We start from the raw sequence: 23,144 nt of genomic DNA on the forward strand, positions 1-23,144 counted from the left end.
TAAAGTGAAGCTGTATAGAATGATTTACTAATGACAAGTCAAAGTGTGTGTGTGTGTGGGGGGGGGACCCCCACAAACTAATAACTCGCAGTTAACAGTTTAAAAACACTGGTGGCAAGTAATGTCATCTTTGCATTGTTTCAAGTAAATGAGGCAGGCTTACCCAGTGGCTCAGCAGTAAAGAATCCACCTGCAATGCAGGAGACACAGGAGACCAGAGTTGGATTCCTGGAGGAGGAAATGGCAACCCACTCCACTATTCTTGCCTGGAGAATCCCATGGACAAAGGAGTCTAGCGGGCTACATTCCATAGGGTTGCAAAGAGTCAGACACGACTGAAGGGACTGAGCACAACACATCACACAAACAAATGAGACAGTTAAAATTGCCCCCTGAGAATGGAGGACAACAGTGTAGATTTTTCCAGGGAGAAGACATCCTTCCTTTTAGTGAGTGGGTTGATGGAGGTTGTCTATTAAACCTCAAATCAGATGAAACCTTGGGTTTACTTTGTACCAGTGGGAGCTATTAATACTTGGTGACACGAGTGGAATGTATAAACGTGAATTTTCTTTTCAGGGATCCATGGAACAAGTTTTGTGATTCACCTGGGGAGATAGGTTAACTCTAACCTCAAAGAAATAAGATGTATCGTTCCTTTAAAAGAAGCATACATTGAGGAGGGACTGGCCATAAGAAGCTGAATTGCTCCGGAACAGATTCATTTATATCACAATATTATAAAAGGAAGGAGGGGTACTTGCGATATGCCATAACAGAATATTTTTTCCTAGGCCCTTCCAGCCTTGGCCATCCTCAGGCTTTTCTAAAGTGGTTCTCTCCTTGCCTTTCCAAACCGTGCGATCATCGTAAACCATTTCTCTGAGTCTCGAAGTCTAGTACCGGGCTGGCAAACACTGGCTTGCTCCTCAACTGCAACCCTCAAACTATGGGACTTGGAGCAGTTAAGAAACAGAGAGCCACGTTAGAAGGACCCTAGGTCAGAGGTTGTGCTCGACCGGGAGGTGGGGTTTAGGGGTGCGGGGTGGGCTGAGGCTGGCACCGCCCGAGGAGGGGCGGGGCGTCTCGGGCCGGCCCCGCCGGCTGGGGCTGCACGTGACCTGCGGCCCCACCTCCCGCTTGCTCCGCAGCGCCAGCTCGGCAGGCGCGGGGCGTGAGTCTCGAGTGAGACCCGCCAGGCTCCAACTCCGCAGAGCCGGGGCCGGCGGGCAGCAACTTTCTCCCCGGAGTGGCTGCGGCGGCGGCTGCTACCGTGGCAGGCGGAGCAGGAGCCGGGAGGAGGAAGGCGGCGGTTCCTTGTGCCCGTTCGGGCTGTCCAGCCCTTCGAGACCGCCAGCCCGCGGAGCCTCGTTCCCCCGGGCAGCCCCGGGCCCCTGCCTTATGTCCCGCAAGGCGAGCGAGAATGTGGAGTACACGCTGCGGAGCTTGAGCAGCCTCATGGGCGAGCGCCGCAGGAAGCAGCAGGAGCCGGACGCGGCGAGCACGGCCGGGGAGCGCAGCCTTCTGGCGGCCGCGGAGTCGAGCGCCAGCCTGCAGGGCGCGGGCGCGGGCGGCGGCGGCGTCGGGGACCTGGAACGCGCGGCGCGGCGGCAGTTCCAGCAGGACGAGACCCCCGCCTTCGTGTACGTGGTGGCAGTCTTCTCCGCGCTGGGCGGCTTCCTGTTCGGCTATGACACCGGGGTGGTGTCGGGGGCCATGCTGCTGCTCAAGCGGCAGCTCAGCCTGGACGCGATGTGGCAGGAGCTGCTCGTGTCCAGCACGGTGGGGGCGGCCGCCGTCTCGGCGCTGGCCGGCGGGGCCCTCAACGGCGTCTTCGGCCGCCGCGCCGCCATCCTGCTGGCCAGTGCCCTCTTCACCGCCGGCTCCGCGGTGCTGGCCGCGGCGAACAACAAGGAGACGCTGCTCGCCGGCCGCCTGGTTGTGGGGCTCGGCATCGGTGAGTTCCGGCTTCGCGAAGAGCGCCTGCGGGGCCCCTGGCGACTCCGCCCTTGACCCTGGTCGCTGCGTTCTTTTCCCCCTTCAGGGTCCCCGTCGAGTGTGGCCAGCTCCCGAGGACACTTCGCATCTCTTGCTCCTGTTCTGAGAGCCCATCTGTTTGTTAGTCCGGCCTCTCAGTCTCCCTCCAGGGTGGGGGTGGGGGTGGGGGATCGCTGTGCTCTCCCCCGAGCCCACGTGGACTCTGTCGCCTACGGACAAGTGAATCCGCGTGATACTTGCCTCTCTAAGCCCTTCCTGGAACCCGGCTCCTCACCAGCGGTTTCCTTGATTCAGCCTTACCTGATGTCTAGCTAAGAGCTTAGGAGGGAAGATCTTTTTACTCTCCAACATTGTCTCACTTTTTCCTCCACTGCTAGACCTTTGCCTCTTCTAGGATTCCGAACTCCGAACCCAATAAGTCTTAAAAGATACAGTAAGAGAATTTTTAAAGTTCCTCAAGTCATCTGGACTCTACTCTTTGCTGCTCCTCATTTTCCTTCTCGAGTCATTTATCTTTAGGGTAGAGTAGTATTTTATTCTCTTCTTTTGAGTTTACTTTTTGTATTGCCTTTTGCTTTCCTTCCCCCCGCCCTCAAATAAATTCTTGACTTTTCTGTTTTCCTGACCTTTTCCTTTAAATCTGTATTCACCCATTCTCCTTTTTGTTTTGTCTCTCCTGTTTTCCCTTGGGTCTTGTTCACCTCCTAAATTCACTTTGAAACTATTCGCCCTGTGGGTAAATGCCCAGCAAGGTAGATGTTTGCAGTTTATTGCCAAAATGAAGGGATGAAGGTTCCCTTGGGATTGGTTTTTCACCCTGGTTGCTGAGCAGGGGAGGTGCAGTTGGTAAGTTCTTGGCAGATGGAAGCTGTTTGGAATGTGCGCAGTATTATTAGAAAGCACTTTTGAGACAAAGTGGGGGGTGAGACTTAAATCTCACTAGTAATTTTTGTAAGGCATGCCGCTGATGCTTTTTTATTGTTTCCTTTCATGATTCAGTTTCTTGTTTCCTTTAGGGTGCTGTTGAAGTATTTCTTCCCTATGGCTGGGGATTGATGAAAGAGCCCTTTAAACTAGGGCTCCTGATGATCTGTCCATTCACCACTTGTTTGACGTTTATGCTTTTCACCTTTTCTCTGTAGACTCTACGGGGGAGAGAGCCCTATTTATACAACTCCACATGTAGGAACCATAACCTGAAACCCAGCTCACTGCACTTTATATCCAGAATTAGTTATTACCGATTTCCTTTTTGTTTGTTTATTGCACTGTTACTTAGTGAAGCAGGGCAAGGCTCTCAGTTACATGTTAAGTTGACTATTATTAAAGTCTAAAATGACCAAAAAGTACAACTGAAATGAAACCTCTCTGTAAGAAGTACCTAGTGCCTTCAGGATTCTCCTGTCAGCATTCTCTGCATGGGACAACAGATTACCTCTTTTGTTTCTTCTGACATTGAAATAGTGTAATTTTAGGTAGCAAGATTTGTTCAGTAAGACTGAGTCTTTTTTGTAATTTTGGAAATCAATACTGTTTTTCAGAGATCTCTCAGTGAAGTTTCCTAGCGTTTAGCTATGGCAAGTATTGGATATTTGGGTATTATATTTAGTCTTTTATCTGATAGGAAAAGCAAGCCCCTGTTGTGTGTTTAAGGGCCTTTTCCAGATGAGCAGAACAGTGAGGAACATTTATGCTTCAGTAAGAGTGGCTGGGCAGGGTTAGAGCAAGGTAGAACTAGCTAAGCTCTGTAAGAAAGGCTCACAGACAGGGTTGTTAATTAAAAGAGGGTACAGTTACCCCAAGAGAGGAAAGCCTAGCTCTTGCAGATGGAAATGGTATGTTGATAAGTAGTATTTTGACAGTAGAGATAAGGAAAGGATTTTCTAGGCCAAACTTGGGAATGAGCAAAGAAAGGAAAGCATAGGCCATGCTTGAGGAACAAGGTGGATGCAGCAAAGAGGATGAAGCAAGAGGTAAGGTTGGAAAGGTTGGTGTGCAAGAGCAGCATTTGTGTCTCTGGCACCAGGGTTGCCTGCCTGATACTGCAGCTAGTTGATTTAGTCCTGGTATGGCCTGTCTTACTCATGGGGGAGTACCACTTAGACTGGAAGCCCTGGTATAAAGTTGCATAAAAAGCTCTCCTCACTTACAAAATGAAGAATGTTTTAAGGTTTTAAACAGATTTTCAAAGAGGCCACATTACACATCACCACCTTTCAAATTAGGATCTATATGATGCGTATAATTGTAAAATTCTTAAAACTCAAAAGATTACTAACCATTCAAAAAAGAAATTACAAATACTTTTAGCTACAAGGAAATGAGTCATTAGGATGAGCATTTTTTTAGGGATACAAAATTAGTTTTGCTTGTTTACTACACTGACTCTGAATTTATATCATACTTTTTAAAGTAGATTTTGTGTGTGGTCAGGAGGTTTTTGTTTTTTATTATCCTTTTGATATTTAGTAAATATTGAAGAATAACTTTGTGTCTTCTGGTATATTTTTCTGGCAAATTTGTAATGGCAATTTCTTTCTTCCACAAATTTACCTGTGGTAAATGTAAAGCCCATAAGGACAGGGGTTTTTGTTCATTTTGTTCACCAAGATACAGTACTCTCAGCCTGTAGGAGGCACTCGTACTTGATGAGTAAATGAGTGTACGGTAAGCACAAGCATTAAAAAGTTACATTGCTGATAGGGTATCAAAGTATGTAAGGACTGTTATTTTTTTAGAGTATTGTGAAATGCTTGAAAGACTATATAAGGGTTTTAGTTTGCTCAATTCAGTTCAGCCACTCAGTCGTTTCCTACTCTTTGCAACCCCATGGTCTGCAGCACATCAGGCTCCCCTGTCCATCACCAGCTCCTGGAGCTTACTTAAACTCATGTCCATCGAGTCAGTGATGCCATCCAACCATCTCATCCTCTGTCATCCCCTTCTCCTCCCACCTTCAATCTTTTCCAGCATCAGGGTCTTTTCCAGTGGGTCAGTTCTTTACATCAGGTGGCCAAAGTATTGGAGCTTCAGCTTCAGCATCAGTCCTTCCAATGAATATTCAGGACTGATTTCCTTTATGACTGACTGGTTGGATCTCCTTGCAGTCCAAGGGGCTCTCAAGAATCTTCTCCACCACCACAGTTCAAAAACATCAATTCTTTGGCACTCAGCTTTCTTTATGGTCCAGCTCTCACATCCATACATGAATGACTATTGGAAAAACTATAGCTTTGACTAGACGGACCTTTGTTGGCAGAGCAATGTCTCTGGTTTTTAAATGTTGGTCATAGATTTTCTTCCAAGGAGCAAGCGTCCTTTAATTTCATGGCTGCAGTCACCATCTGCAGTGATTTTGGAGCCCAAGAAAATAACGTCTGTCATTGTTTCTCCATCTATTTGCCGTGGAGTAATGGCATATAGATGGAGAGCATCACTATGAACCAAGCTAGTGGAGGTGATGGAATTTAGTTTGTAATAGTGTAATTAAATCATTTACTTGTTTAATAAATGCTAATTAAGTTTCATTATTGATTCTTTAACTTTTGGAGTAGGCAGTAGTTAGATAAAAATCCCACCCTGAAGGTATTCATTCTCTAATGGAACACAAAGGCCATCAACAAGCATTTAAAGTACAGTAGAGGTTTCTGTAACTCCTATGGGAAACACAGAAGACTAAGCAATTGCATTTTTGGGGAGGAAGAAAATAGAACAAATAATTAAGGAGGTTTTATAGAAACAGATTTAAATTGGGGTTTGGAGGGTGAGTAGGAGTTCAACAGATTTACAGAGATCCATGAAAGAAGTTACTATTTTTTAGTGCTTTAGTATAGGATAGGTACCCTGCTGTTTTTACATATGTTATCTCATTTAATCCTTTTAGCTCTAGAAACAGGTTTCCTTTTTCTGGATGCCTACCTCATAGGTAGTGTGGGTTCTGGACCACTGAAATAAAGTGAACATTGCAATAAAATAATTGACACAAGCTTCCAGTGCATATGAAGTTATTTTATACTATACTGTAGTCTATTGTATACAAATAGTATTATTTCTAAAAAAACTATGTATCTTAATTTAAAAAAAACAAAAACAAAAAACACCAGAAATATGTGAGTCTTCAGCTAGTAATCTTTGCTGTTGGAGAGTCTTGCCTCCACATTGGAGGCTATTGACTGATCAAGGTGGTGGTTGCTGAAGGCTGGAGACTGGCAATTTCTTGAAATAAGATAACAGTGAAGTTTGCTGCATCAGTTGACTTCCTTTCACAAGTGATTTTTCTGTAACATTTGATGCTGTTAGATAGCATTTTACCCATAGTTATAACTTCTTTCAAAGTTGAAATCAGTCCCTCTCAAACACTGACACTGCTTTGTCAACTAACTTCATGTAATATTCTAAATCCATTGCTGCCATTTCAACAATGTTCATAGCATATTCACCAGCATATTCATTTCATCTTGAGAAACCGCTTTCTTTGTTCACCCATAAGAAGCAACTCCTTATCTGTGAAAGTTTTACGTGAGAGTGTAGCAATTCAGTCACATTTTCAGGCTCCTCTTCTAACTCTGGTTCTCTTGCTGTTTCTACCACAGCTGGCAATTACTTCCTCCACTCAAGTTCCATCCCCTCAAAGTCATCATGGGGAGTTAGAATCAACTTCTGCCAAACTCTTATTAATGTTGCTGTTTTGACTTCTTCCTATGAATCAGTTATGTTCTTAGCGGCATCTGGAATGGTGGATCGTTTCAGAAGGTTTTCAATTGACTTTGCCCAGATCCATCAGAGGAATCACTATGTATAGCAGCTATAAGCTTACACTGGTATTTCTTAAATAATAAGACTTGAAAGTCAAAATTGCTCCTTGGTCCATGGGCTGCAGAATGGATGTTATGTTCAGGTCAGTTCAGTTCAGTTCAGTCACTCAGTCATGTCCGACTCTTTGCGACCCCATGGACTGCAGTACACCAGGCTTTCCTGTCCATCACCAACTCCGGGAGTTCACTCAGACTCACATCCATCTAGTCAGTGATGCCATCTAGCCACCTCATCCTCTGTCATCCCCTTTTCCTCCTGCCCCCAATCCCTCCCAGCATCAGAGTCTTTTCCAATGAGTCAACTCTTCACATGAGGTGGCCAAAGTATGTAACAAAGGACGTTATGTTAGCAGGCATTAAAGCAACATCAATCTTGTACATCTTCAGAACTCTTGGGTAACTAGGTGCATTGTCAGTGAGCAGTAATATTTTGCAGGGAATCTTTTCTGAGCAGTAGGTCTCGATAGAGGGCTTGAAATATTCAGGAAAGCGTGTTGTAAACAGATGTGCTATCATCCAGGCTTTGTTGCATTTGTAGAGAATAGGCAGGGTAGATTTAGCCTAATTCTTAAGGGCCCTGGGAGTTTTAGAATAGTAAATGAGCATTGGCTTTGACTCAGAGTCACCAGCTGCATTAACCCCTGACAAGAGGGCCAGCCTGTCCTTTGAAACCCTGAAGCCAGGCATTGACTTCTCTTATAGAAGTCCTAGAAGGAATCTTCTTTTAATATAAGGCAGTTTCCTGTATGCTGAAAATCTGTTGTTTAGTGTAGCCACCTTCCTTACTTATCCTAACTGTGTCTTCTGGGTTACTTGCTGCAGCTTCTCTATCAGTTCTTGCTGCTTCACCCTGTGCTTTTATGTTATGGAGAGGGTTTCTTTCCTTAAGCTTACTGAATCAACCTCTGCTAGCTTCACACTTCTGCATCTTCCTCACTTCTCTTAATCTTCATATAATTGAAGAGAGGCCCTTCTTGGTCTTCCTTAGTGGCTCAAATGGTAAAGAATCTGCCTTCAATGTAGGAGTCCTAGGTTGATTCCTGCTTTGTGAAGATCCCCTGGACCCACTCCAGTATTCTTGCCTGGAGGGTTCCATGGACAAAGGAGCCTGGTGGGCTACAGCCCATGGGGTCACAAAGAGTTGGACATGACTGAGCGATTGAACACACACACAGGCCCTTCTCTGGATTAAGCTTTGGCTTAAGGAAATATTTTAGCTGGTTTGCTCATCTGTCAGACCACTACAGCTTTCTCTGAATTAGCAATAGAGCTGTTTTGCTTTCTTGTTCTTGTATTCACCAGAGTTCAGTTCAGTTCAGCTGTTCAGTTGTGTCAGACTCTTTGTGACCCCATGGACTGCAGTACACCAGTCTTCCCTGTCTATCACCAACTCCCGGAGTTTACTCAAACTCATGTCCATCAAGTCAGTGATGCCATCCAACTGTCTCATCCTCTGTTATCCCCTTCTCCTCCCACCTTCAATCTTTCCCAGCATCAGTGTCTTTTCCAATGAGTCATTTCTTCACATCAGGTGGCCAAAGTATTGGAGCTTCAGCTTCAGCATCAGTCCTTACAGTGAATATTCAGGACTCATATCCTTTATGACTGACTCGTTGGATCTCCTTGCAGTCCAAGGGGCTCTCAAGAGTCTTTTCCACCACCACAGTTCAAAAACATCAATTCTTTGGCACTCAGCTTTCTTTATGGTCCAACTGTCACATCCATACATGACCACTGGCAAAACCATAGTTTTGACTAGATGGACCTATGTCAGCAGAGTAATGTCTCTGCTTTTTAAGATGCTAAGTTGGTCATAGCTTTTCTTCCAAGGAGCAAGCGTCTTTTAAAATTTCATGGCTGCAGTCACCATCTACAGTGATTTTGGAGCCCAAGAAAATAAAGTCTGTCACTGTTTTCATTATTTCTCCATCTGTTTGCCATGGAGTGATGGGACCAGATGCCATGATCTTAGTTTTTGGAATGTTGAGTTTTAAACCAGCTTTTTCACTCACCTCTTTCACTTTCATCAAGAGGCTCTTTAGTTCCTTTTCACTTTCTCTGTAAAGGTGGTGTCATTTGCATATCTGAGGTTATTGATATGTCTCCTGGCAGTCTTGATTCCAGCTTGTGTTTCATACAGCCTGGCATTTTGCATGATGTACTCTGCATATAAGTTAAATAAGCAGGGTAATAATATACAGCCTTGATGTACTCCTTTCCCAATTTGGAACCAGTCTGTTTTTCCATGTCCAGTTCTAACTGTTGCTTCTTGACCTGTACAGATTTCTCAGGAGGCAGGTCAAGTGGTCTGGTATTCCCATCTCTAAGAATTTTCCACAGTTTGTTGTGATCTACACAGTCAAAGTCTTTAGTGTAATCAATAATTCAGTAGTAGATTTTTTTCTGGAATTCTTTTTGCTTTTTCTATGATCCAGTGCATGTTGGCAATGTGATCTCTGGTTCCTCCGCCTTTTCTAAATCCAGCTTGAACATCTGGAAGTTCATGGTTCATGTACTGTTGAAGCCTGGCTTGGAGAATTTTATTCACTGGAGTAGTACTTGTAATATCCTTCTGCTTTGCCTTTACAGTTTGGCTAATGGGTGCAAGAGGCCTAGTTTGTGGCCTGTCTTGGCTTGAGTCATGCCTTCCTCACTGAGCTTAGTCAATTCTAGCTTTCATTTAAAATAAGAGACCTGTGATTCTTCTTTTCACTCTGACACTTAGAAACTGTTAAACGCAGGGATGTTATTTTGACTAATTTAAATATTGTGTGTCTCTGGGAAACAGGGAGGACTGGGAGATGGGGAGAGAGGCTGGGGAGCCAATGGTTCCTGGAGCAATCAGAACAGACACAAAGTTCCCATCTTCTGTGGGTGTGATTTGTGGTGCCACAAAACAATTGCATTAATAACATCAAAGATAGCTGATTGTAGCTCATCATGACAATTATAATCATAATGAAAGAGTTGGAAATATTGTGAAAATTACCAGAATGTGACCCAGAGACTTGAAGTGAGCAAGTACTGCTGGAAAAATGGTGCCAATAGACTTGTTCCATCAAGGGTTGCCACAGACCTTCATTTTGTAAAACATTTACTGTCTTTAAAGCCCAATAAACCAAGGTATGCAATAAAAAAGGTATAGCAGTTAAATGATGAGGACACTAATGCAAAATCAGAATTAAAAACCAGAACCTTGGAGTCTTTTGCTCTTTTCAACTAATGAGCGTTTAAGTTAGAGTTAACAGTGAGTGTAAAGGCACCAAAAAGTCAAAGCAGTATATGAAGCAAAAAGTGACTGAAGGGTGATGATGGGTCAGTCATGAAACTAGAATGATTTTTGTGGGAGGATTAGGCTAAATAGGGTTTAGTTGGTCTTGACTATGCAGGGACTGTCTTTGGGGATTTTCAGTTGTAAATAATGCCAGATTAATATCCATTGAATCTTTTTTAAATTTTAAACCATTATGCTTTTAAACTTTTACTTTCTTCTTCAAACTTCTGTCAAACCCCCCAAATGCAGGAGGCTGCAAATAAGAAGAAAAGTTTATTTAGGGTCTTAAGAACTGTGATTCAGTATATACAGAGTCCTGTAACACTGAAAGAGTATTACAAGGAAGAGAAAGAGTTAAGTAAAGGCAAAAGATCATGAGGTTGCTAAAAGTTGCCTGGTAAGATTTGTGATTGTCCCCATTCAAGGTGGAAAATATCGATCCTTAAGGAATCAGAGTAGAATTAGAGTGCCTGCCTGATCAGTGGCTAATTTGTGCCTGATTCTTTCTGACCCCATGGACTGTAGTCCGTCAGGCTTCTCTGTCCATGGGATTTCTCAGACAGGGAATACTGGAGTGGGTTGCCATTCCTTCTCCAGGGCATCTTTCTGATCCAGGGATTGAACCCACATTTCCTGCATTGACAGGTGGGTTCTTTACCACTGAGGCACCAGGGAAGCCCTTAGAATTAGAGTAGAGGTCCATTAAGTATCTTGAGTTTCTGGCTGGTGTTCTTTGTGACTTTACCAGATCAAAGGTCAGATTCCGTCCAGGCTGAGAAATGCATTTTCTTAATGGCTGCTAACTCTATTTAAGAGAGCTCTCTTAACAGTACTGACTCAATTTTGATTCTCCTTTGACACCTCTTGCTTCTTTGAATTTTGTAGTATTAGAAATCCTTTGCTGAGATAGTTACTACTGGGTGGCTAAAACATGTAGTCATGAATTACTGAAATAGGAAGAGTTGCAGGGTCCTTCAACAGAAATCTTTGAAAATCATAAAAGATACCAAGCTGTAGAGTATAATTGTTCAGTCTATAATTAGAATGTATAAATATATTGAGAATCAATGATTCATGTAAAAGAAGCATAAGAAATCAGAGGTTTCTGATTTATTTTATGGGTTCATTTTCCTTGACTAGTTACACCAAAATTAGCTTATTGCGTACCCATTATGAAAATGGCATTATTTATGTTTTGGTTTCACCAGAGGTTCTTTTGGTTCCTCTGGTCTCATCCTTGACTTAAGTCCTGGGACCAGGCTTTTGTCAGTGTTCCTGCTCTACTACTTCTGACACCAGACTTTTTAAACTTGAAGACTCAAATTTCAAATAGGACACAAATTTGAAAACTCAAGAATTTATTGTATTTCTCCATTGTAATCTTATTTTTATATCCTTGTACAGTTATTGGTTTCTGTCTTTGGGTTAGGAAGATGCCATGGAGTAGGGAAAGGCTACCCACTCCAGTATTCTGGCCTGGAGAATTCCATGGACTGTATAGCCCGTGGGGTTGGGCTATACAGTTGGGCATGACTGAGTGACTTTCACTTTCATTTATACAGTTATATTTTTTATGAGTTTATTTAGCAAAGTTGTACCTATAATCAAAGTTTTCAGATGTGGATAGGTACAAAAGGATTGAAAGAGTGTGAGTTTGTGCATTTTGCTTCGTTTGATTGTTGTATGTGATCTTATATCTCTCATGCATAACACACAGGCAAGGTTGCTGTGAAGGAGCAGAGTATAAGAACATAGTACTCTTATCATTGTTAGCATGTCTATAGCCAAAAAGCACAGAATGTAATTTCGCCCTTTTCCCATTGGCTTTGGCATTTACTGCTAATTATAGGTGATGATTTAGTAACTGTGTGGGGCATATCAAAGAGTGTCTCAATTCAGACATTGACTGGTGTTCAAAACCTTTACTGAGAATGGACATGTTAATCTATACAGCACTGAGTTTGCTGAATTAATCTTAAATTTACACCAGTTGCTTATCTGTCACCCTCTGTTCCAGTACTCCCTCTACTGGACCACAGTTTGTAGCTGCTTTGCAGCTTTTAATTAGTATGTTATGGCCTATTGAGAAATACTTTTCAAAAATATCAATCTTTTTCAAAGAGTACTTTGAACTTTTGTCTTTTAATGCAAAGCAAATTTAAAATCTTGTTTGATTAAAAAGTCATGCAATGCTAATATCAATGAAAAATTTATTTAAGGTAAATAAAGTTAGAATCAGACAGATTTTTAGATTATCAGCTAATGCTGTTTTTTTTTTTTGCTAACCAACTTTGTTCCCTTCCCCAACTCTCACAATTTGTTTCAGTTTTATTTTCTTTTAAAGCAGAATTTCTGTGTTGGATTTATTCTCTCTACTGGTATGCAACTGACAGGTCAAGTAAAGCTTCATTTGACCTGTTTCCTTGTTGCATAAACATTAACAGTTTATGTGCAATGCCCCACCCCTCTTTAACTCCACACTTTTATATCTGCTGGAGTTGACATTATAGAGTTACAGTGAGAATTATGACCTAATTGTGTTTGCCTAGTAGTATTGCATGGCCCTCCTTGCATGAGCTGTCATTGAGATGACCTGAGTGTTAATCTGAGTTCTGTGATGTTGTTCATATGACTTCTGTCTTAAGCATTTTTCTTTTTCATCCATCCATACTTCTGTCTTCTGTATTTTAAGCTCAAAGTAAGAACATAGTCTGATTCACACTAATGTCTTTGGGTTTAACACCTTTGGTGATGTCGAATGCTGGTAGATCTCAAATAGCAAGCAGTCATGGCCATCATTACTCAAAAGCACATGATACTATTTTTCTTTTTTCTTCCTGATTGAACTTGGTTCCTTTATGCATCCTTCCTGTCTTCACCTCTTTTTATTTCCTTGCTTTTCTTTTTCTCTGACTTCATAGTGAAGATGAAGCAACACTTTTATAAAGGAAACTTTCATTGAAGGAAAACCCCAAAATAGTTTCCACATAGAAATTTAACTTCCCTGGATGTATAGAGAAACAAAATAGCCAAGTATTACAGATAAGTCTAAACTCAAGTTGGGACTACAGCATGATTCACACTTAGGTCTTTTATTAAATATTGGCGCCATTGTTTAGAATGGTGTGTTCTGGAATATGTGTCTAAATCCACACAGCAGAAGGCTCGTTTCACAACAGGCTGAGCAGTGTGCTGGGGTCCCGAGCACCACAGTGCACACTGGCATCATGGTGGCACCAGCATCCTTCTCTACTGATTTTAGTATCTCCCTAGTCACTTCAGGCAGAACATGACTTGGAAATTGATTTAGCTGCCAATACCCTGGAAGTGATACCTAAACTTTGATTTAATGCTTACTCTGTGCCAAATATTCTTCTAAATATTTTACTTATATTCATATAATTTTCATAATAACTCAGTGAGATAATACTATTACAAGCACACTTCATGTGCTTTACAGATCATTGTGCTTTTTACAAAATGAAGTTTTGTGGCGATCCCGCATTGGATTCATCAGTGCCATTTCACCAACATCGTTTGCTCACTTTGTGTCCCTGTGTCACATTTTGGTGATTGTTGCAATATTTCAAGCTTTTTCATTTTTACTATATTTGTTATGATGACTTGCAATCAGTGATATTTTGTTACCATTGGGAAAGATTAGAACTTGGTGGAGGCTCAGATAATGATTAATGTTTTTCAGCAATAAAGTTTTTTTTTTTTTTCTTTTAAATATATTGACTTACAGTGTTTCACGTGCCCAGCAAGGTGATTCAGTTATACAAATACAAAAAACCATATGTTATTTTTGAAATTATTTTCCATTGGTTATAACAAGATGTTGACTATAGTTCCCTATGCTATACACTAAATCTTTGTTGCTTATTGCATATATATTTTTAAATCAGAAATCTAGCATTCTCTTCATACAGAAGTGGACAAACAAGTGGAATCAAAATGTCATTTTTTTTAGGCAAAAAATCCTGTTTTCTAAAACATATGTATTATACATATTTATATTTATACACAAAAGCTTTTCTGCTACAGTTGATAAGGCTTGAGAAAGAACATCCAAAAAAAAAAAAAAAAAGGAGAAATTGGAGAACATAAACTAAATGAAATGGGAGCACGGAATATGAAAGAGAAAAAGTGGAACAAACTAGATAAAAGTAAAAATTATCATAGAGTCCAGTTGTTTTTAAACACGACTACTCATTAGAAACATCTGGAGCTGTGGAGAAGAAAATTAATACCTGAGCATTTGTAGTTTTCAAAAAATTTCAAGATAATCTTGGTATGCGTCAGGATTTTATTTTAAATATAAATTTATTTATTTTAATTGGAGGTTAATTACTTTACAATATTGTATTGGTTTTACCATACATCAACATAAATCTGGCACAGGTATACACGTGTTCCCCATCCTGAACCCCACTCCCTCCACCCTTCCCGTATCATCCCTCTGGGTCGTTCCAGTGTACCAGCCCCAAGCATCCAGTATCATGCATCGAACCTGGACTGGCAATTTGTTTCATATATGATATTATACATGTTTCAATGGAATTCTCCCAAATGATCCCACCCTCTCCCTCTCCCACAGAGTCCGAAAGACTGTTCTATACATCTTGTCTCTTTTGCTGTCTCACGTACAGGGTTATCGTTACCATCTTTCTAAATTCCATATATATGCGTTAGTATACTGTATTGGTGATTTTCTTTCTGGCTTACTTCACTCTGTATAATAGGCTCCAGTTTCATCCACCTCATTAGAACTGATTCAGATGTATTCTTTTTAATGGCTGAGTAATACTCCATTGTGTATATGTACCACTGCTTTCTTATCCATTCATCTGCTGATGGACATCTAGGTTGCTTCCATGTCCTGGCTATTATAAACAGTGCTGCGATGAACATCGGGGTACATGTGTCTCTTTCCATTCTGGTTTCCTCGGTGTGTATGCCCAGCAGTGGGATTGCTGGGTCCTAAGGCAATTCTATTTCCAGTTTTTTAAGGAATCTCCACACTGTTCTCCATAGTGGCTGTACTAGTTTGCATTCCCACCAACAGTGTAAGAGGGTTCCCTTTTCTCCACACCCTCTCCAGCATTTACTGCTTGTAGACTTTTGGATCGCAGCCATTCTGACTGGCGTGAAATGGTACCTCATTGTGGTTTTGATTTGCATTTCTCTGATAATGAGTAATGTTGAGCATCTTTTCATTCATTTGTTAGCCATCTGTATGTCTTCTTTGGAGAAATGTCTATTTAGTTCTTTGGCCCATTTTTTGATTGGTTCATTTATTTTTCTGGAATTGAGCTGTAGGAGTTGCTTGTATATTTTTGAGATTAGTTGTTTGTCAGTTGCTTCATTTGCTATTATTTTCTCCCATTCTGAAGGCTGTCTTTTCACCTTGTTTCCAGTTTCCTTTGTTGTGCAGAAGCTTTTAAGTTTAATTAGGTCCCATTTGTTTATTTTTGCTTTTATTTCCAATATTCTGGGAGGGGGTCATAGAGGATCCTGCTGTGATGTATGTCGGAGAGTGTTTTGCCAATGTTCTCCTCTAGGAGTTTTATAGTTTCTGGTCTTAACATTTAGATCTTTAATCCATTTTGAGTTTTTTTTTTTTAGTTTATTTTTGTGTATGGTGTTAGAAAGTGTTCTAGTTTCATTCTTTTACAAGTGGTTGACCAGTTTTCCCAGCACTACTTGTTAAAGAGATTGTCTTTAATCAATTGTATATTCTTGCCTCCTTTGTCAAAGATAAGGTGTCCATAGGTGCATGGATTTATCTCTGGACTTTGTATTTTGTTCCATTGATCTATATTTCTGTCTTTATGCCAGTACCATACTGTCTTGATGACTGTGGCTTTGTAGTAGAGCCTGAAGTCAGGCAGGTTGATTCCTCCAGTTCCATTCTTCTTTCTCAAGATTGCTTTGGCTATTCAAGGTTTTTTGTATTTCCATACAAATTGTGAAATTATTTGTTCTAGCTCTGTGAAAAATACCGTTGGTAGCTTGATAGGAATTGCATTGAATCTATAGATTGATTTGGGTAGTATACTCATTTTCACTATATTGATTCTTCTGACCCATGAACACAGTATATTTCTCCATCTATTTGTGTCCTCTTTGATTTCTTTCACCAGTGCTTTATAGTTTTCTATATATAGGTCTTTAGTTTCTTTAGGTAGATATATTCTTAAGTATTTTATTCTTTTCGTTGCAATGCTGAATGGAATTGTTTCCTTAATTTCTCTTTCTATTTTCTTATTATTAGTGTATAGGAATGCAAGGGATTTCTGTGTGTTGATTTTATATCCTGCAAATTTAGTATATTCATTGATTAGCTCTAGTAATTTTCTGGTGGAGTCTTTAGGGTTTTCTATATAGAGGATCATGTCATCTGCAAACAGTGAGAGTTTTACTTCTTTTCCAATTTGGATTCCATTTATTTCTTTTTCTGCTCTGAGTGCTGTGGCCAAAACTTCCAAAACTATGTTGAATAGTAGTGGTGAAAGTGGGCACCCTTGTCTTGTTCCTGACTTTAGGGGAAAGGCTTTCAATTTTTCACCATTGAGGATAATGTTTGCTGTGGGTTTGTCATATATAGCTTTTATTATGTTGAGGTATGTTCCTTCTATTCCTGCATTCTGGAGAGTTTTTATCATAAATGGCTGTTGAATTTTGTCAAAGGCTTTCTCTGCATCTATTGAGATAATCATATGTCTTTTATCTTCAATTTGTTGATGTGGTGTATTACATTGATTGATTTGTGGATACTGAAGAATCCTCACATCCCTGGGATAAAGCCCACTTGGTCATGGTGTATGATCTTTTTCATGTGTTGTTGGATTCTGATTGCTAGAATTTTGTTAAGGATTTTTGCATCTATGTTCATTTGTGATATTGGCTTTTAGTTTTCTTTTTTGTGGCATCTTTGTCAGGTTTTGGTATTAGGGTGATGGTGGCCTCATAGAATGAGTTTGGAAGTTTACCTTCCTCTGCAATATTCTGGAAGAGTTTGAGCAGGATAGGTGTTAGCTCTTCTCTAAATTTTTGGTAGAATTCAGCATGAAGCCATTTGGACCTGGGCTTTTGTTTGCTGGAAGATTTCTGGTTACAGTTTCAATTTCCGTGCTTGTGATGAGTCTGTTAAGATTTTCTAGTTCTTCCTGGTTCAGTTTTGGAAAGTTGTACTTTTCTAAGAACTTGTCCATTTCTTCCACGTTGTCCATTTTATTGGCATATAACTGCTGATAGTAGTCTCTTATGATCCTTTGTATTTGTGTGTTGTCTGTTGTGATCTCTCCATTTTCATTTCTAATTTTATTGATTTGATTTTTCTCCCTTTGTTTCTTGATGAGTCTGGCTAATGGTTTGTCAATTTTATTTATCTTTTCAAACAACCAGCTTTTGGCTTTGTTGATTTTTGCTATGGTCTCTTTTGTTTCTTTTGCATTTATTTCTGCCCTAATTTTTAAGATTTCTTTCCTTCTACTAACCCTGGGGTTCTTCATTTCTTCCTTTTCTAGTTGCTTTAGGTGTACAGTTAGGTTATTTATTTGACTTTTTTCTTGTTTCTTGAGGTATGCCTGTATTGGTATGAACTTTCTCCTTAGCACTGCTTTTACAGTGTCCCACAGGTTTTGGGTTGTTGTGTTTTCATTTTCATTCATTTCTATGCATATTTTGATGTCTTTTTTGATTTCTTCTGTGATTTGTTGGTTATTCAGCAGCGTGTTGTTCAGCCTCCATATGTTGGAATTTTAAATATTTTTTCTCCTGTAATTGAGATCTAATCTTACTGCATTGTGGTCAGAAAAGATGCTTGGAATGATTTCAATTTTTTTTTGCATTTACCAAGGCTAGATTTATGGTCCAGGATGTGATCTATGTTGGAGAAGGTTCTGTGTGCGCTTGAGAAAAAGGTGAAATTCATTGTTTTGGGGTGAAATGTCCTATAGATATCAATTAGGTCTAACTGGTCTATTGTACCATTTAAAGTTTGTGTTTCCTTGTTAATTTTCTGTTTAGTTGATCTATCTATAGGTGTGAATGGGATATTAAAGTCTCCCACTATTATTGTGTTATTGTTAATTTTCCCTTTCATACTTGTTAGCATTTGTCTTACATATTGTGATGCTCCTATGTTGGGTGCATATATATTTATAATTGTTACATCTTCTTCTTCGATTGATCCTTTGATCATTATGTAGTGTCCTTCTTTGTCTCTTTTCACAGACTTTGTTTTAAAGTCTATTTTATCAGATGTGAGTATTGCTACTCCTGCTTTCTTTTGGTCCCTATTTGCATGGAAAATCTTTTTCCAGCCCTTCACTTTCAGTCTGTATGTGTCCCCTGTTTTGAGGTGGGTCTCTTGTAGACAACATATGTAGGGGTCTTGTTTTTGTATCCATTCAGCCAGTCTTTGTCTTTTGGTTGGGGCATTCAACCCATTTACGTTTAAGGTAATTACTGATAAGTATGATTCCGTTGCCATTTACTTTATTGTTTTGGGTTCGAGTTTATACACCCTTTTTGTGTTTCCTGTCTAGAGAATATCCTTAGCATTTGTTGGAGAGCTGGTTTGGTGGTGCTGAATTCTCTCAGCTTTTGCTTGTCTGTAAAATGTCTCCTTCATATCTGAATGAGATCCTTTCTGGGTACAGTAATCTGGGTTTTAGGTTATTTTCTTTCATCACTTTAAGTATGTCTTGCCATTCCCTCCTGACCTGAAGAGTTTCTGTTGAAAAATCAGCTGTTATCCTTATGGGAATTCCCTTGTGTGTTATTTGTTGCTTTTCCCTTGCTGCTTTTAATATTTGTTCTTTGTTAATTTGATTAATATGTGTCTTGGGGTGTTTCACCTTGGGTTTATCCTGTTGGGGACTCTCTGGATTTCTTGGACTTGGGTGATTATTTCCTTCCCCATTTTAAGGAAGTTTTCGACTATTATCTCCTCAAGTATTTTCTCATGGTCTTTCTTCTTGTCTTCTTCTTCTGGGACTCCTATGATTCAAATGTTGGGGCGTTTAACACTGTCCTGGAGGTCTCTGAGATTGTCCTCATTTCTTTTAATCCGTTTTTCTTTTTTCCTCTCGGAATCATTTATTTCTACCATTGTATCTTCTACTTCACTAATCCTGTCTTCTGCCTCTGTTATTCTTCTATTTGTTGCCTCCAGAATGTTTTTGATCTCTTTTATTGCATTATTCATTATATTGATTCTGTTTTATTTCTTCTAGGTCCTTGTTAAACCTTTCTTGCATCTTCTCAATCCTGTTTCCAGGCTGTTTATCTGTGATTCCATTTTGATTTTAAGATTTTGGATCATTTTCACTATCATTATTCAGAATTCTTTATCAGGTGGATTCCCTATGTTTTCCTCTTTGGTTTGGTGGGCATTTATCCTGTTCCTTTACCTGCTAGGTATTCCTCTGTCTCTTCATCTTGTTTATATTGCTGAGTTTGGGGAGGCCTTTCTGTATTCTGGCAGTTTGTGGAGTTCTCTTTATTGTGGAGTTTCCTCACTGTTGGTGGGGTTGTACAGGTTGCTTGTCAAGGTTTCTTGGTTAGGGCAGCTTGTGTTGGTGTTCTGGTGGGTGGAGCTGGATTTCTTCTCTCTGGAGTGCAATGAAGTGTCCAGTAATCAGTTATGTCAATGGTTTTGGAGTAACTTTGGGCAGCCTGTATGTTGGAGCTCAGGGCTGTGTTCCTGTGTTGCTGGAGAATTTCCATGATATGTCTTGCTCTGGAACTTGTTGGCCCTTGGGTGGTGCTTGGTTTCAGTGTAGTTATGGAGGCATTTTATGAGCTCCTCTCAATTAATGTTCCCTGGAGTCAGGAGTTCTCTGGTGTTCACAGGATTTGGACTTGAGCCTCCTGCTTCTGGTTTTCAGTCTTATTTTTACAGTAGTCTCAAGACTTCTCCTTCTATACAGCACCATTGATAAAACATCTAGGTTAAAAATGAAAAGTTTCTCCACAGTGAGGGACACCCAGAGAGGTTCACAGAGTTACATGGAGAAAAGAAGAGGGAGGAGGGAGTTAGAGGTGACCCGAATGAGATGAGGTGGAATCAATAGAGGAGAGAGCAAGCTAGCCAGTAATCACTTCCTTATGTGCACTCCACAACTGGACTGCTCAAAGATGTTCATGGTGTTATACAGAGAAGAGGAGAGGGAGGAAGACAGAGGTGGCCAGGAGGATAAAAGGGGAAATCAAAAGGAGAGGGACAGATCCAGCCAGTAATCAGTTCCCTAAGTGTTCTCCACTGTCTGGAACACACAGAGATTCACAAAGTTGGGTAGAGAAGAGATGGGGTGGGGAGGAGACAGAGGTGACCTGGTGGAGAAAAAGGAGAGTCCAAAGAGGGAGAGAGCAGTCAAGCCAGTAATCTTGCTCCCAAGTAAAAATGGGTACTGAAAATTGGGTTCTTAAAGATACAAAATTGATAACAAATACCAAAAAGCAAACATTAAAAATCTAGAGTAGAGTTTGGAATTTCAAAAATACAATATTAAAGAAAGGAAGAAAAAAAAAAAGGAAAAGAAAAACCAAAGTCACAAAAATTATAAAAAATATATATATATATATGAAGTTTGGTTTAAAAATAGGGTCTTTTTTTTTTTTTGCAAAGTAATAGTAGGTTATAAAAGTGAAAATTAAAGGAGTAATAGAGACTTAAAAATTAAAAAAAAAGAAAAGAAAATATATCTTTTCTGGTGTTGTTTTGGGTATTGTGGGGTTAGTTCATTTTCGGATAATTCCTTGGTCCGGCTTATATTTCTCAAGATCTATAGGCCCCTTCCTATGTAGTCGGTACTAATGACAGGGTTTTAATCTATTGTTCCTGTCACTTCCAAGGCGGTTCCCTCTGTTTTAGCTTCTATTTGCTGGTCTCTTCAATGTCTGATTTCCACCCTGATACAAAGGGGGCAGTAGTGGACACTTTTTTAAGGCTCACTTGTTCAGTCGCACTGTGGGGAGGGAAGGATGCTGCAAACAAATAACACTGGCGTGTACTCACAGTGCCTCAGCCACACTGGGCCTGCCCCCGCTCACTGCGCGTGTAGCCTCCCTGCCCACACTGCTCAGGCTCTAGGTTGCTCCATGGGGACCATCCGAGGCCGCCCTTGGGCTGCTTGCACCTGCCAGGTCTAAGCCACTCAGGTTCAGGCACTCTGGTGGTCCTCAGAGGCGCACTCAGTTGGGCCTACGTTTTGTGCCCTTCCCAGGTCCAAGCAGCTCAGGTGATGAGGTGTTTGGCGAGCACGGTTGCTGCCACTTATCGCCTCCCCCTTCCCTGCCGCTTGGTTTTCTGGGTATACAACTGGCGCATCTTCTCAGGTTGATGTTGACTGTCCAGAACCCCAAGAAGTCTTAGTAAGCAAAGAAGCCTGCTTGCAGTTTGGTAGATAATGTCTCTCTGGGGCTGCGATTGCCCCCTTCTGGCTGTGGCTGCTGTCACCGGAGGGGGATGGTCTGCAGCAGGCTGGCTCTGTTCAGTCCTTTGTACTGTGAGCGGGCCTGGCAGTGTCTTAGGGCTTTTCGAGTGGTAGCTATCCCACAGTCTGGTTTGCTAACCCAAGTTAGTTCCCTCAGATTGCCCTCGGGGCATTCAGGTATTCCTTACTCTAAGCAATGCAGCCCTCGCCTCCCTGCCTAGCCCCCGCTTGCTAGTGGCGGGTGCAGGAGTCTGCTGCTTCTCCGCTGGGGGAGTTACCGCTGGGCTCGTAATCTGTGGGGTTTAATTATTTATTGTTCCTCCCTGTTATGTTGCCCTCTGTGCTTCCAAGGCTCGCCACAGACTCGGCAGTGAGAGTGTTTCCTGGTGTTTGGAAACTTCTCTCTTTTTAAGACTCCCTTCCTGGGACGGAGCTCCATTCCCTACCTCTTGTATCTCTTTTTTTTTGTCTTTTATATTTTTTCCTATCTCCTTTTGAAGACAATGGGCTGCTTTTCTGGGTGCCTGATGTCCTCTGCCGACATTCAGAAGTTGTTTTGTGGAATTTACTCAGTGTTTAAATGTTCTTTTGATGAATTTGTGGCGGAGAAAGTGGTCTTCCCGTCCTGTTCGTCCGCCGTCTTCGAAAGTGACTGCATCTGGATTTTAAAAAGTCATTACAGGTTTTTCTATTAGTCCTAGTTCTGGTGATAGAGAGTTCTATTATTTTTCTGTTGCCCAATCATCATGCAGTGGTATTAAGTGAGTAATAGTTACATAATCACAGTAGTAAAGGATGTTCATCAGTTTTCAATAGCCAGACAAAAAATAAAAAATAATTATAATTGCAGGCCATAATGGGAACATGATTAACTTTAACAATATAAAATAAATACATACAATTTTTTTGGGGGGGTGGGTCAAGCAGAGTGATGTGGTAAATGGAAGTGCATACATGCACATGTTTTCATCAACCCAGCCAGAGTATGTCTTTTGATTGGTGCATTTAATCCATTTACATTTAGGATAATTATCAATATGTATGATCCTATTGTCGTTTTCTTAATTGTTTTGGGTTTATTTTCAGTAGGTCTTTTCCTTCTCTTGTGTTTGCTGCCTAGAGAAGTTCCTTTAGCATTTGTTGTAAAGCTGGTTTGGTGGTAGTGAATTCTCTTTAACTTTTGCTTGTCTGTAAAGCTTTTGATTTCTCCATCAAATCTGAATAAAGTCTTGCTGAGTAGATTATTCTTGGCTGTAGGCCCTTTGTTTTCATCACTTTGAATATATCATGCCATTCCCTTCTGGCTTGTAGAGTTTCTGTTGTGAAATCAGCTGATAGGCTGATGGGAGTTCCCTTGTATGCTATTTGTCATTTTTCCCTTGTTGCTTTTAATAGTTTATCTCTGTCTTTAATTTTTGTCGGTATGATTATTGTGTGTCTTGATGTGTTCCTCCTTGGGTTTATCCTGCCTGGGACTCTCTGTGCTTCCTGGACTTGGTTGACTATTTCCTTTCCCATGTTAGAAAAGTTTTCAGCTATTATCTTTTCAAATATTTTCTCAGGTCCTTTCTCTCTCTCTTCTTCTGGACCCCTAAAATGAGAATGTTGGTG

General features: G+C 40.8%; 1 protein-coding gene across 1 annotated transcript in view; it reads left to right on the top strand.

Annotated features, from left to right (window-relative positions):
• Positions 1 to 1,134: 1,134 nt before the first annotated feature.
• SLC2A13 (solute carrier family 2 member 13) overlaps positions 1,135 to 23,144 on the top strand; it is a 526,379-nt gene continuing 504,369 nt past the window's right edge. Inside the window, exon 1 of the mRNA XM_019960789.2 lies at positions 1,135 to 1,957. Coding sequence (XP_019816348.2) covers positions 1,402 to 1,957 — 556 coding nt within the window. The 5' untranslated portion in view covers positions 1,135 to 1,401. The remainder of the gene's footprint in view (positions 1,958 to 23,144) is intronic.

This window comes from Bos indicus, chromosome 5 (assembly GCF_029378745.1).
Source record: "Bos indicus isolate NIAB-ARS_2022 breed Sahiwal x Tharparkar chromosome 5, NIAB-ARS_B.indTharparkar_mat_pri_1.0, whole genome shotgun sequence".
Classification (NCBI taxonomy): Eukaryota; Metazoa; Chordata; class Mammalia; order Artiodactyla; family Bovidae; genus Bos; species Bos indicus.